This window comes from Solanum dulcamara, chromosome 11 (assembly GCF_947179165.1).
Source record: "Solanum dulcamara chromosome 11, daSolDulc1.2, whole genome shotgun sequence".
Lineage (NCBI taxonomy): Eukaryota > Viridiplantae > Streptophyta > Magnoliopsida > Solanales > Solanaceae > Solanum > Solanum dulcamara.
The window spans coordinates 43,755,199-43,770,852 of NC_077247.1; the positions used below are offsets into that span (position 1 = coordinate 43,755,199).

At 32.7% G+C, this 15,654-nt stretch overlaps 2 protein-coding genes across 4 annotated transcripts; both read right to left on the reverse strand.

Moving 5' to 3' along the window:
- Window positions 1-14: 14 nt before the first annotated feature.
- On the reverse strand, window positions 15-1,490 carry LOC129873823 (caffeoylshikimate esterase-like). Its single transcript, XM_055949011.1, has one exon. The coding sequence runs from the start codon at window positions 1,334-1,336 to the stop codon at window positions 377-379; it is 960 nt and encodes a 319-aa protein (XP_055804986.1). The 5' UTR covers window positions 1,337-1,490; the 3' UTR covers window positions 15-376.
- A 2,711-nt stretch (window positions 1,491-4,201) lies between these two features.
- On the reverse strand, window positions 4,202-12,457 carry LOC129875299 (WPP domain-associated protein). 3 transcript variants are annotated; one of them, XM_055950752.1, is made up of 6 exons: window positions 12,261-12,456; window positions 9,398-11,791; window positions 6,867-6,993; window positions 6,383-6,484; window positions 5,793-5,871; window positions 4,202-4,562 (listed from the first exon to the last, which is right to left on the reverse strand). In XM_055950752.1, exons 2-5 carry the CDS (start codon window positions 11,776-11,778, stop codon window positions 5,794-5,796), a joined length of 2,688 nt encoding a protein of 895 aa, XP_055806727.1. In that variant the 5' UTR covers window positions 11,779-11,791; window positions 12,261-12,456; the 3' UTR covers window positions 4,202-4,562; window position 5,793. The 3 variants fall into 3 exon arrangements, 2 of the variants coding, with proteins under 2 accessions (XP_055806727.1, XP_055806726.1); XM_055950751.1 differs by having other exon boundaries at window positions 6,867-7,002; XR_008763137.1 differs by lacking the exons at window positions 4,202-4,562; window positions 6,867-6,993 and having other exon boundaries at window positions 12,261-12,457.
- Between the last annotated feature and the right edge of the window lie 3,197 nt (window positions 12,458-15,654).

Here is a 15,654-nt window from a genome sequence, read left to right on the forward strand (position 1 = left end):
GTGCACCTATTTCCCATTTTTTGTTATTTCTTGCTTATTAGGCATTGCTAATCAACACAGAAGCTCATCGTTGTTGCAGGAAGTCAAATGAAATAACTGAACCATGTGCTCAACTCTTAAAAAAAAGGATTCTGTATTGAGAACCATATATCTGATTAGTAATTACTTTTGATATTATCATGCCTAGTAGGTTCAATCATTTAAGCATATAGAACACTACTTTAGTAGAACGGAAATTGCTCTGGCTATATCAGTAATTGGCGATATCAGTAATTGCCAGTAGCTTTTACAAATTATTGTTCATAGGTTATGTGTTAATGAGAAGAGAAGTTCTGACGATGTGTGTAAACATCTGAATAACTTAAGATCATAACTATTAAATTTTTGCCAAGTCTGCTCTCACCTCAAGCCATGATAACATAGTATTGAAAACAAGTTCCACACTTTCATTTGGTTCACCTATCAGTTGATGCCACATTCCCGGGTAAATCTTCATAGTCTTATCCTTACTTCCTGCCGATTTATACACAAGTTTAGCAGCTTCAGGATCACATACCTTATCTTCCCCACCTTGAAGAATCAGCAAAGGGACTTGTAGTTCATGAGAGTTCCCCTGTATATACTCACAGACTTTCAGAAGCTCTAGTGCAGTGGCAGCTGGTGGCTTCTCGGAAACCAGGCGATTTGGACTTTTTGAGATAATCTTTCTCTTCCAGCCTTCCTTGTATGATATAGATGCAGGTGGTTTGGTGATCACAATCCTCCATGATGGTGCTATGAAGGCAGCCAATGGTAGTAGCTTCTCCAGTGGCCAAACAGGTCTGTATTTCTTTGACACTCCAAACATCGGTCCACTTAACATCAGACCATTCCATACAGTCTTTTGCCTTAGACATATGAGTGTAGAAATTGCACCACCTAATGACTCACCATACAGGAAAGCAGGGAGCTTCGGGTGATCAGCACGAGCAGAGTCAAAGTACTGTATGCAGTCTTGGACTAAAGGTTGAATACATGGTATGTAACCAGGTGAGCCTTCTGAGTAACCATGACCTTGTAGGTCAAGAGAGCAAACGAAAAACCCAGCTTTCACCATGGCTACTGCATTTAGCTCAAAAAGCCAGCTGCTTTCTGACGTATAACCATGAATCATGCCTACAAGGCCTCTTAACTGATTACTTGATTCAGGCTGCCAAGATTGTGTGAATATCTTCATGTTTTGTTTGTTTGACATGAAACTTTGTTTGTTCATGATATTATGTTGCTTGTAAAACTCTTCTCTTGTCAAGTTTCCATAAGGGCTGTTCTCATTAGATTGGAAAATTGGGTGAGACATTGTATGTTAATGAGTTTATGTGTTTTTGTCTATAGAATGTGAGTTGATATATACAAACAAATATGAATTATGATGTCTATGTTGCTCAAGAGTACAGATCAGTTGGGAGTTTAGCCTGCCAACTGTTTCATGCTGGGGCAATAAATGGAAATATGACACACGAAATCAATTACATAAATTTTAAGATAATGATTTTATTTATTTCCATACCAAATTTGGCTTTCAATAAATTTCTGTTTATTTTGTTGCATAATTTTACACACTAATAATTGGCAACTCTTTAATGTAGTAATCAAGAGGTTGGTGATTTGTTACATTCTTGTGATAAAATTAAGGGCTAGTTAGCTAGAGTATACCCTTAGCACATGCCATGTAGCCAACTTATTATGAATTAAAAGTGAAACTCATTAAAGCTTAAATTTAGCAACCACTTATTCATGTTCCATAATATTAATATCCCACTATCTTATTATTTAATTTATGAAAGAATTTGTACGCCTATAAATAATGGTGTTTCTTCTTTGTGTTAATGTATGAGAAGTGTGGAGAATAATTGAAGAGTGTATGAAAAAAATGAGATTGGAGCAATGAAAAAGAGAATCAAGAAAAGAGGAAAAAGAATTATACAGTTAATCAAACACAGTATAAATTTTTTATCTTTGGCTTAATTTTGGGATATTCCATCTTATTTGACATACTAAACGATCCCTGAATCTTCGACTTATTCGCTACAAAAGAGAAAGTTATTTTGTCAAGGAAAGTTCTTATTGGTGAAGTTTTGGATTCAATAACTGATTCAGAGTTATTTGAGTCCTACAATATTTTTCGAGCTATTATATTTTGGAGGGAATAAGTTTACTCAATAATAAGCTTGAATCTCCTTAAAAGAAGCAAAATATTCACGCCTCGATTTAAAGAAAATTTATTTATTTATTCATCATTTTTATTTTAATTCTCAACTGTATTAATTATTTTTTCACCAAACATTTCACAAGTAGGTAGTTGCAACTTGCAACATAAACATCCTCAAATGGGCAATGGAATTATTAAGTCTAAAATCAACTCAAACTCTAGTATTCAAAGGAACAACAAATCCAAAAAAAAGAAGAAGATATATTGTAGAAATAATGTATATTATGGTTACAACAAGATAAAAGAAGTATCTTAAATGCAAATCAAGCTACTTTCCTACTCCTTAGTAGGTCCAATGGGCAGGGCAGGTTTAATGGTGAAGCAACTAAAGTTGTTGGATTGGAAGGCGATCCCGTATGAGTTCTACGGTGCGCGATTTGAATTTATGGGGTTTCAATACAAACTTCAAACATTAAATAGAAAATCAAAAAAATAAATTATTGTGTAATTTTTTAACCCTTCATTAAAAATTTTCTTTACGCCACTATATTTGTTTAGCCCCAGCCAATGGGAGACATCATGCCCCAGCCAATGTGTTAGATTTGTTTTTGTTTTTATTTTTTAAGTGGATGTTTCAACATAGATTTTAAATATTTTTTATTTTGTTTGAGATTTATGAAGTTGGAATTAAAAATAAAATTGTGTTTAGTTATATATATTTATTTATTTAAAAGGAGAGAAGAGAACATTTTATTTGAAATTTATGAAGATGGAATTGATATACATATTTGAAACACTTTTTCAAATATGGCATAAAATTTTATAATCAAAACACTGAAATTGAAATAAAATGAAAATTATTTCGTAAAAAATGAAAACTTCTCATGAACAAACGGGCTCCAAAAGATCATGACATCTTGCAAATAATTTTGAAGTATTTCTTTTATTATGGTCTTTTTCTTTTAATGCGTAATAGGTAGAGATCTATATTTATGAAGTACACAAATAAATAAATGAGTTTTTTTAGGTACATTTTTATTTAACACATCATGAAGGAAATCTTTTGATATAAAAAGAAAGAACAACATCTCAAAAATAATTTTTAAAGAAATATATTAATAATTTTGCATCTTAACAACTAGAAGACTTTAAAAAAAATTCAAAAGTATAAAGCCTTTAATTTATTTTTTACTTTAAGCCATTAATATACTCGTTTAATTTGCATTTTCTTTATTTTTTTCAACAAAATTAATTTTGTCCTGACACGTCTTGCCTCCACACGTTTAAGTGTTGTCATAATCCAAGGTAAGAGTTTCTTCTTGTTCAATAATTAAGGTCCTGTATGATTTGACTTCTGATGCAATTTTTTTGTTGTTCTATGATGGGTTAAACTAAGCCATAAAACAAAAAGGACTCATTGTTATGAAATGATAAAATAAGAAGGATAAAGTAGAAGTAATTTCTTATTTCGCTCGAAAGATGAATCGAGAGATGAATCATAATTAAGTAGAATTTTTTTTTTATAGGAGAAAATAAATATATTTATAACACATGTTTTTTAAATTAGACACTTATATAAAGCATTCATAAATTGTGGAAGTGGTTTACATAAAGAGTGTGTACATTTAGACTTCTTTTAATTTATAAAATGTTAAGAAGAGTTCATTGTTATAATTAAAAAAAAGAGGTAAACGTAACATTATAAACTATAAGTAAAGTTAAATATCACAAATTCACAATATCAAACTTGAAGGGAGGTTTATGAAATTATCATTTTTAGATTTTTAGTTATAATGACTTATAGATTAAATTAATCTAAAATCTTCATTGGGTGCAAATCACTCAATATTCCCAATAAAGGAAAACCTTAGAAAAAGTACAAAGCTCAAAACTATTATTTTAAATCACTGTCAATGAGAAGCAAGGAAGAATTCATCTAATTTATAGAGAAAAAAAATAATTGCCAATTCCAGAATTGAATTATTCAATGAGAGGAAAAAAGACTGAAAGAAGAATGATAAACACATGGATTCCATAAAATTAAACTAAGCCAAAAGTAGTCTGTACATATTGCTTCTCTATATACATGAAAGCTGACAAATGTACCTAAAATTTCACAGCTGCAACTAAAGGTGTTGGGATTTTCCTGCCCGATGATGATACAAAATATACAGAACTAACTAGGATCTCCCCCTCTACAAGCAAGGTCAGTTGAAACTTAGAAAACTTAATTCTATTTCAAGTTGCTACAAAAGTAATTCTACACGTCGTCTGCCACGCTAACCAAAATCTGTTTTTCTAAGCTTCGTGGAATTTCAAACTAGTACCAGCAGGGATGGAGGAATGCAAAAACTCCAGGAATTGAACTCTTTATCTGTTCAACAAAAGAAACAAGAGTCAAAAGACAAGTTGATTTATGAAAGAAACAGTTAAAAGAAAACCTAAGATATGTTCTGATGTCTTGCAGCAGGCGTGATTTCAAGCTACTGTGCCTGTTATTTGTATACTTCTGTCTTTTGTGGTGTTCCCAATTTACCGACCAGGGGGGGGGGGGGATTTCACTTCCTCCAAATATTCAATCTATTTTCTATCTTGTTCCAACTGCCATGCAAAATCAGCAGTATGACAGTTTTTAATCAATAGCCATTTTGTGGTTAGCTCTGAAAGATTCTTTTGTTCTATGGCTTTAACAACTGCTGAATCGTCACGTCTTTTCTCTTATGTGTTTCCTCTTTCTACCACCAACTGCGTATCTTGATGCTCCGATTTCACCAACTACACTTTGATTTATTTTTCTTTCTCTGATTCCTCTTTAAAATTTTCTAAAGCAACCTTTTATCCTCCGTCCTTTTCCTTTCAAGATCTCGCCTTTCTTCATCAGCCCTAGTTTTCTCAACCTTCAATTTTTTTTGTCAACTCATCTGTTTTCCTCTCTTTTTCAGTTTCTTTTCTTTGTTAGAGAAAATTCCTGAGAATTAATGGTGCATGATTATACAAAGCAGTTATTTTGCGGTCCTTTTTCCCCCCTTTTCTTGAGTAGGTGACAATTTTTCAGCAAATGTTTTCATTACTCCCTCTATTCATTTTATATGGCGGCATTTGACTGGCTCCAGAGTTTATGAAACAAAGAAAGAACGTTAGCATGTATACCAAAAGTACCGTTACAAATTGGGGTGGGGGTCTTAAACATGCCTTGGCATTTCTATGGATACAAGTATGTTGCTCGGACTCTCCAAAAATACTGCCGCACCCGTGTTGGATCTGCTAAAAATGCACTACTTTTGGAGGATCCGCCACGCACCCGTCGACATTTTTGAAGAGTCCGAGCAATATAGGGTACAAGACCATGTCATTAAAGGCACAATGAGAAGCAGATATAGAAAGGTGTCATTCATTTTAGAACAAACTAAAAAACAAAGAGTGCTGCATAAATTAGAATAGAGAAAGTAAGAAACAGCAATTTAGTGTTCAAGAAAATATCATAGTTAGACATTCTCATAAAGGTTTGTCTTAAGAGGCTGATCTAGCTAACAACAATGAAACCAAATGTTATGCTATCACCCACTGAAATGTGAAAACTATACTTTAGCAGAAGAAAAATTACCTTAAGCAGGAGATGATTTTACTAGCTTGGTAGACTCTCCAGTTAATTCCCTTTTGATCACCTTAAGAATCTCCATAATCTGCATTAAAGTAATCGACATGTTAGCAAGATATAATATTGCCCCATATAAATGCAATTGCATGCTTCAGAGGTGACACAAGTTTATACTGGAAGTAGCTTCCTCCCATGCCCAAAATACCCGATTATCTTCAGTGAAGAACAGTAGAAATATAGTTTTTACCCCTCGTCACTTGACCTTCAACCACTGGTTTGTAAAAGTTGTGCGTGCTAATAACTTAGATACCCACCCCCTTGTCACTTGACCTTTAACCGCTGGTTTGTAATGGTTGCACATGCTAACAACTAGATACCCAGCTAACAACTTATCCTTCGATAGGAAGGAGTGTACTTTATATTCAGATGCAAAGGACAGATTCTCATTTTGAAACCTGCCTGAACATACTTGAAGAATATTGGAACTTAGAGATGATTATTATACACATATAACTGAATCCGAAAAAAACCAGACTAACATTTGTTTCGCAGGAAAAATTGATATAATATATCTTTTAAGTCGCGATTCATCTTACCCCAGGATAATGCTGTAAAACTGGCGAGTAATGATCAAGTGCTATGTAAATCTTCTCAACTAGGCTTAGAAGTGTATCCACCTCATCTCCCAAAAGATCAACCTGAATGTACAAGAAATCCCTCTGAAAAACTTCGTAAACCGTAGTAAAACATCAGAAAGTTAAAGCATGATGCAATTTTTGGTAAAAGGTTAAAACAGTGGTGAATGTAACGCTTGAGCTATGGGTTGAAGTTGAACTGACCCCAGAACACACATATATGTGTAAATTACAAATTTCAACATAAATAGATACTGAACCCATAATTTCAAAAGTAGAGTGAGTTCAGTGCCTAACAACTTTAAAGATAGAACCCATCAAGTTCAAATCATGGATCCGACTCTAGGTAAAAAGCTTAAGTTCCAATTAATAATATTGCATATAGTTAATTGCTATTTATCTGTAAAAACAGAAATATAAAGAAAGATGCATTCTGTGTAATTGCCTCAGCCTCAGCCAATTGAAAGTCTGAACATCTTTTTTCAAGCCTTTGTTGGTACAGTAGTGTTGTTCTTCTCAGCAAATTGGCCTTCTTAACAAGAGAATCCAATTGAGAATATGAGTGCTCAAACCTGGAAGTACTACCAACAAATTGCATTAGGTCTGAGTGAAGATAATCCAACGTAAACTTCACAAGAATCATGTCTTCTAAGCAGAACAAGCTTTTGAGTGTGTATGTGTATGCCAGTTAAACAAAAATGTTTACATAATTTTTCCCACTTTTTCCCCTACAAGAACTGAATGATTACGCCTAGGGCTGTTCAAAATCAAACCGAAACCAATACACCGAACCGAAAAAAAGTTATTGGTTTATCGGTAATGAGCTATTGGTTTAGCGGCTTTGGTAATGGTTTTAATTTTATTTTATTATCGGATTATCGTTTCTTAACGGTTTAAGGTTTTTTCTTAATGGGTTAACCAACAACCCGATAGTAACTTAATAATTTATATTTATTGTCATTTGGTATCTTACAGTCTTTCACTTAGGGTTTAGTTTTCATACTTTTATTTCTTATTGTCTCAAACTCTTGGTTATTATACAATGTTTCACATTTGCTTTTGAGCAACGCAATTTATCAACTAATGTGCATGGTTCATTTGGTTTGTCACCTTGTCTCTAACTGATTTTTATTTGGTTTTTTGTATCAAATTTTAACGGTTAAACCGATAACCGAAACGATAATGATCAATAACCGATAAGTCAATATCTTAATGGTTCTATAACAGTTTGACATGTCTATAAACCGATAACCGATAAGTCAAACCGATAAACTTCAAAATCGAACCAAACCGCACGATACGCAACCCTAATTGCACCAATACCTAGAAACGTGATGGCAAGGCAAAACACTACCAATACTTCAGAAACAAAAGTGGAGAGGATTGATCACCCGATAAACCACAGATAATATATCATTTGAAAAGACGCACACACACACACACACATAAATATCAACTAAGGAGGCTTGTCGACTGAAAAAATAGATAAAGCAAATTCCCTTTTATCTTTTGGCAGACAGAAAACCAACTCAATTATTGGAAAAAGTTGATTAAAAGTAGAGGAGAGCTACACCATAGTCCATACAACTTCTGATTGTGCAAATATGGGACGAGAAATGATAAGGTAGAAGGATATAGTCAGTTAATAGGTCAACAAGAATGAAATCTCCAATACTATGGATATAGTGACACCAAAAACTAAATCTTTTTTCACATAAAAAATTATGCAGGTCAATACCAAATCTTTTTCCAGATAAGTAAATCCACAGGTCATTACAAGAAAAGTAAATGGAAAGGATGAAAAGTTTAACATGGCCTCCTAGCTATTAAATCTGTGAAATTTATCCCCTTAACTAGTTTTGTGGCATTATACCCCTTTTCCATACTAAGTGCACATCAGCCACTTGTTAGAAAACAATCAAATGTGAGGGCAAAAATGTAATCTCTTTTTATTCCTTCCTTTCTTTTATCCTGTTTTCATTTTTCTTCACTTTCCTTCTCAATTTCATCTCCTAAAAGTACCACTCCTGCCGCTTCCTATAGGAATTTCCAACCTAGTACTTATTATTTGATAAATGCCTTTGGTTTAGTTGTATCTGGTTTACATTGTGGAGTGTTTTGATTGGTTGGGAAAAGTTAAAATTAGAGTAAATAAGCTTTTGATTTGCTATGTGTACTCCCAAAGTAAATGCAACCCCAAATTGCTTTGTTAAGGAAAGTGAACCTTCAATCCAGCTTTTCCTTCTTTTTTGAGGCCTTCATCCCCATTGGACGTGAGCTTCCCTCCCAAAAAACTCAGCTTTAATTTCTGATGTTTGCATCTGCTGGTTGTAATTGGAGAAAAAATAAAAGTGCTGGAGCTAGGTCCTTGTTTCCTCAGGATGGGATGGAAGCCATTTTTGTTGGGAAAGAGAAAGGAGAAGGCATGAGTCCACAAACGCTTCTGTAAGGGGTGGGGGAGGAGGGACACTAGCAATGTAGAGAAGAGGAGGGAGAAAAGAAAAAGATTGGCACTACTCTAGACTTATATATCTTATCCATTTACACTAGTACAGTTGACTTGTAATGTACATGATATGGGCTCTTGCTTGAGAGAAAAAGTTAACACAAGGGGCAGATCGTAACATGTTGAAAAGATGAAAGGGCACAATACCACAAATTTAGAGGAATTTTTTGCTACAAACAAAAAAGTATAAATGCCACCAGAATAGTGTCCTTTTGTGTATTTTTAGGTCCTTATGGCAAGAACAGAACAGTAGGCATTATGAAAAGAAGTCCATCTTAGTATTTGTTTTAGAAAGTAATGTCTTGCAAATGTTATGTTCTTGGTGTAATTTGCAGTTCCTTTAGGCTGAAAACCCTTTATCGACTTTTTATATTCTCTGCATGTTTGAAGGGGCAAAAGGTCTTTTTTGATGTATATATTGGCACGATGATATTCCAATCACTTATCGAAAAAGAACAGATAGCACAAACCTGGCATTATTTGTTCTCAACCTTCCTGTCACCCTGCATTCAAAATCAGCAACCATCTTTGACAATTCATTTATATTACCAATTATTGTTTCCACCTGCTTTCTTAGTTCTATTTCTTTTGATTCAAGTGAGGACAAAAGAGTTTGCCTCTCCTCAGAAACAGCAAGGACCATATTTGCCCTGTGATTAGCTTCTTTTAACTCCTCCGCCTTCTCCTCAAGACTTTTATTTAATTGGGCTGCCTCCTCTTTCAATACTTCAATTTGCTCCATTGCTTCTGCCAACAGGCCCTTTACTACATTTATTTCTTTGTTGCACCTAGAAGCTAAGGTTTGTTGTTTACTTGCAAATTCTTTTGCAGCATTCAACTCTTGAGAAGCCTGCTCAAACTGATCCCTCTCTTTTGCTAGAGCAGCTGATGCATCTGTTACTAACTTCTCCTTTTCTTTCACTAAAATTGACAATCTGTCCTTCTCTTCAACCTCAAATTTTAATTTGTTTTCCATCTCAATAATTTTTGTGTCAAGAGAAATTCGAATTTCTTTTTCATTCAAATGCTCCCAATACAGTTCCTGAAGCATAGCTTTGGCCTCCTTAATGCCTTCACCGGAAATCACTCCACAAATTTCTTGCATAATCTGGCACTCCATCTCTAAATCTTCAATTTCAATTTTTCTAGCACTTCCAGTATTAGTATCATTACTTTCATTAAGCATATCAAATCCCAAGTTTAATTCCTCAACTTCATTTCTTTCCCCGCCACCGAGACCCCTTAGAAAACAGGTATACACGTCTTCCCTTACAGAAGCTTCTATCAGTGACTCTTCCATGGCTAAATTGAGATCTCTTATCTGTTTTAGCATGCCTGCTTCTGCCAAAGAATGTTGAGGCCTCTTCTCAGTGGCATCTGAAACTTGGGACAAAAGGGACTTAACTTCATATTTTTTATCTTTAAGCAAGTCTCTAAGCTGGTGATTTTCGGAAAGAAGGTTATCAAGCCTATCCTTTAAGTTACCGAAACTTAAAGTCTCCTGGGTAAATGCAGGATGTTTTTCATTCTCCACCAGGATATCATCCAATTTGAATATAATTTCTGAAATCTTCTTCCCTAGAATGTCAGATTCACCCTTAACCTTTTTATGTGGCACAGCAGAGCCTCCTCTAAGATTTAGATACTCTGCCCTTAGAACAAAATATTCATCGGTTTTCTTTTGCAGAACGGACTCATGGTGTCTCTTCATCTTTGTCATTATATTATTAAAATAAGTCACCATTTCATCTTTTGACATGTGCTTCAACGTGACAGCATCAAAGTTCTCAGGTATATCAGTCATAGAATCCTCCAGCTTTCCATTTCCATTTCCATCACAAACAGATTTTGAAGAAGTCACGAACTCACTTGCTGTCTTGCGTGAAAAGAAATCTGCATCATGTGATCCATGGGAAGTTGCATGCCCATTTTCTGAACTTGACAATGACTTCAAAACAGCATCCAATTCCGTCCGTAAACTAGAGATGGCATTCAACTTCTCATTTCGGTCACCACACAACTGAGCATACTGGTCCCACAGTTTGTACTCAAATTCTTCTTGCACAGTCCGAACTACACTACGCATTACCATGGCCTCAAGCTCCACTTCGATTAGATGTTCCTCCTGCCACTGACCAAGAGATGTCTTGGACAACTGTAGCATAACATCCATTCGTTTAAAAATGGTATCCACCATCATTCTCATGTTATCTAGTGGTTTGTCCAACTGAACCCAAATTCCAGATTCTTCCTCTTGTAGAATACCTTCTAGTTCCACCATCTCAACGTGAGAGCTCCTGTTCCAAATAGAATTGGATCTTCTAAGCTCATCAATACTCTTCTTCAACTTCTTGCATTCATCTTTTGCCAAACTTCTTAGCCCATCAAGAAAGTCTCCCATCTTGCCATGCTCCATGAAAACATCTGATAAAGTCATACGTTTTCGAAAAATCATGTTTTCTAGCTCATCCTGCGACATAAGTGACCCAAGAGATTCAAATTCAGTGGTGCTAAGACCCCCTTCATGAAATTGCAAATACTCCTTTAAGTTGGTTAATTCCCTATGCTTATCCAATAGTCTCTCAGCTGCCTCTTGTTCCACCGCACTCACTATCCCCTTAATCACTGAGTCACTTACCATCCTTGATACCATTAAGCGGTCATTGACATCTTCCCAGTATGTATCAAAATCCTCCAAAATCTCATCACCCAGATTCTCATTTTCCTTTGCACCATTAACCATTTGCTCGCACCCACCATTTGTCATTCCCTCAAGGTCATCCTCACCATGTGATTTTATACCATTCCTATTTCTCACCACCCGATTCTCTGACACCTCTGAACTCCCCATAACAGAAGCATATCTGCATATTATTTTCCCAATATTAGAAAACCCACTTAAACCCAAAATAGAAAATCATAAATCAAGCTGAAACAAATCACTTTCAACAAATCAACCATAAAACAAGTATACCCTTAATGAAATTTACACTCAAAATCCATCAACCAGAAGAAAATGATTAAAACAAAGAAAAAAAAGAAAAAAACCACTTCAAAAAAGTCACCATTAAACAAGTAACCCCACACTAAAGCAAAACATAACGAAAGAAACCCCTGAAATTTCACAACCCAAAAAAAACAGAAAACCAAAAAGATGGAAAAAGTGAACACACTCAAAATTTAAATTAACACAAACCCAACAAAGAAAACAACTTCACAAGTAAGCAAATTAGGGAAAAGGGTGTTCAATTATTACAACTATTAAACAAACAATTAACCAAAGCAATACTCATAAGCAAGTAAAACAAAGGAGCTTTAAATGTGTGAACTTACAAGGAAAGAAGCGATTAAGCTACCAAAAAGGGTATAATAGCTCAAATGGGTCTTTGGTAAATGCTAATGTATATCAGTTCTTGAATTCTTCTCAGAAATCAGTGGAGTGGTTAGCTTTAGGGTTTTTCTGGGAGAGAGTAAGCTTAACTCAGAAGAAAGTTTGGGGGAATGAGCGGGAGTGATTATACATAAGAGAAATGAAGGATTAAAATAGATGATTTTAATATGCATTAATATATTGATTAACGAAAAATACGTTGATTATGGAGCTTGGTTCTAATTATAAATTAAAAAAAAAGGTTGATTCATTAGGAAGATAGTCATGGTACGTCAATTATGAAAACAATATACATTAATATATTAATTAAAGAAAAATACGTTGCTCTAATTCAATAATTATTAATACGGATAATAATAATCAGGCATGATATGTAAATGTATTATTTAACTTGATTTCAATTGATATTCATGTCATGTATACAAGTAAATACTTAAATTTAAATAAAATTGAACAAGTAGACACATACATGCATAATACACATAGGACACCGCATAAAACGTGAATTGTCACGTATGATACATGTGTTTACTTATTTAATTTTATACAAATTTAAGAACTCGTTTAGTCATATGAGATAAAGTTAAAATTTTGTTTTGATATGCAATTTGAATTTTTAAGTTGTATTTTTGCTCACAAACATTAAAAAAAAACATAAGTTGATTATCTTGAAGTTTTTATATAATCTTATCAAATAAGTAAAGGTTTATAACAAAAGTATAATACACTATCAAAAAGTTATTCCAAACAACATACAATATTTATTGATCAAATTTTAGTTCAATAAAAAAGGCAAATTGAACGTGAGTTGTATTGAACTACTTTTTAATAAAATTGAACATGGTCAATATCATTAATAACTATATCATCATGTTTATATTCTGTGAATATTTCACCACTCATTTGATATTCTCGCAAAAAAAATTATAGATATAAAATTGTTTTTTTTTTATAAAGTATAAAATTGTGGGTTAATTTTTACATTTGAAAAAAATGCAAAATCATGATATGAAATCCTCAAATCGCTTTTTTAGAGAATTTAAAATTTTATCTCATGATTTCTCTTCAATTGTCGAGTATAATTTGGTATAGATTCAAAGTTTTAAGCTTCGAGCTCGGAGGCCTAGAGCCTCGCATGAAACCATGAGATGAAATTACATGTTCAAATGTTGATTTTATTTCATAATTTTAAACTATGAGATAAAATCACATATCCAAACACTTACTAAATATCTATTTATATATAATAAAAAATATATAAATATTAGCTGAAATTAAATTTTAAAATATATTTATATATATTGTGCATAATAATTATAATAGTAATAATTGTAATTTCATTGACAAAAAACGTGGGTGAAAGATATGGAAAGGTTGGAGGTAGTCCTATCAAGTGGTGGTCCCGCATGTATAATTTGTTTGTATTTACATCAATTTCTCTCTCTTTTTTTTTACCCTTTTTAATATTCATAGGTGAATAAAATTTGTAGATCATTTATAAATATTTTTAATTTTAGAATTTATTTTAAAAGAAACTTTTATTATTATGCATAAGAGATCTAAATTATTTTTTTTATTTACTTTATAAATAATAAAAAAATTCTCAATTCCTTTATATGTGTGGTTATATGTAAATATGTCCGTAAAATGTTTAATAAATCTCCGTAAAATTAGAGTATATTACTATAAAAAAACACGATGAGTTGGAAGGGAATTTGATGGAGGAAAACTTCAATGTATTGGTTTTTATGATATTTGTATGTCATCTAAAATGTCATATTTCAACACATAAAATGAATATATAAATATATATGTATGTGTTTGAAAAATTATGTACAATGTTAAGAAATGTATTTTGAATTTATAATTTTAAACATCTAATAATTTATTATTAACAAAGATCAAACCCAACATATTTGAATGTTGAATTTGTTTCAATCCATGCAACACTGACGAGTTAGCGTGTCGGCTACAAATTTAACAGAATTCAATAATTTTGAGATAAATTTCATTAAATTTATACATACTAGTAATTTAGAATTCAATATCTTTATTAATCAAAATCCGTAACTTCAAATCACAAGGTCACCTCCAATTTTCAACTATTTTGCACATATAATACAACAATCCAATGTCATTGCTACTTTCAAATCCTACTATTGCAAGAATATATCTAGATTTTGACACTAAATTAGCGTTTGGCAGTATATTTATAAATTTGACAAGTTATTTTTGGTAAAGTTTTATCATATGATTAGCTATATTTTTTGAAAAAATATATCTAATTTTTTTAAAAAGTGATTTATATCCATAAGCTCTATTAGAAATAAATATTCATAACATTGTATTACATTTTATAATGAACAAGTACCGTGAGAGGTTTGATGCTTTTGAATACATAGTATTAATTTCACTTCCTACTCGCGAAATCCATCATTGGCAAAATAATTATTTGGTTATGTCATTTTCTTGCCCATCGGGCATGGTGGCACATCCTTTTTGATTGGGCATCTTTCAGAGAGGAAAATTGCATATGAATCAGTGGTTTTACAAGATGTTAAAGCTTTGAGAAAGACCTAAGCCCCTGCGCAGGGCTCGACTCCCGAATTGTACGTGAGCTGTCTCGTACGACTCTTCCTAACTCCGCTCGCAAACAGCCTTCCAGCGAGGAGAAAGTGATAAAGAAGAAAATTCTCAAATTCCAAAAAATATTAAACTAATAGATTATAAGTTATAACCTACTCATAAACAATCTTATAGATTAGTGTAAGAACATTCAAAAAATTGGATCAGTGTGAAGGTCAGGGTGTTTAATATATCTAAATAATGTGTGGTTTAATTAAATTGTGATAGATAAGTGGGTTTTAATTTGTGATAAAAAATAAAATCATTTCAAATAAATCGTGTGGACGAAGTTACGTGTCTATCCGTTAGCCATAAGGGTATACACAATTTAGAAGATTAAAATTGATTATTTTTCAAACCAATCAAAAAAGAGTCCATTGCTATGTAAACATGTACTTCAATAAGAAAATTAAACATTTCAACATACCTTTTCATATTAGCTCTATTTACTATCATGTTTTTTTTTTGTAGGTTTATCATTCAATTGTGAATGTGTAACATTAGGTAACGATGGAGAAAAATACAATTTATTAAAATAATATAGTAAGATACAATACAATACATTATGAAATCATACGTTACAATCATCCAAATAAAATGTTAAAGTCAATTTTTAAAAGATATTTTTTTTTGAAATATATTATGAAATTAATATTAACATAGTGATGCTGATTTAGTAACAAAACTATCATGTTATTTGGTTATTTCTAC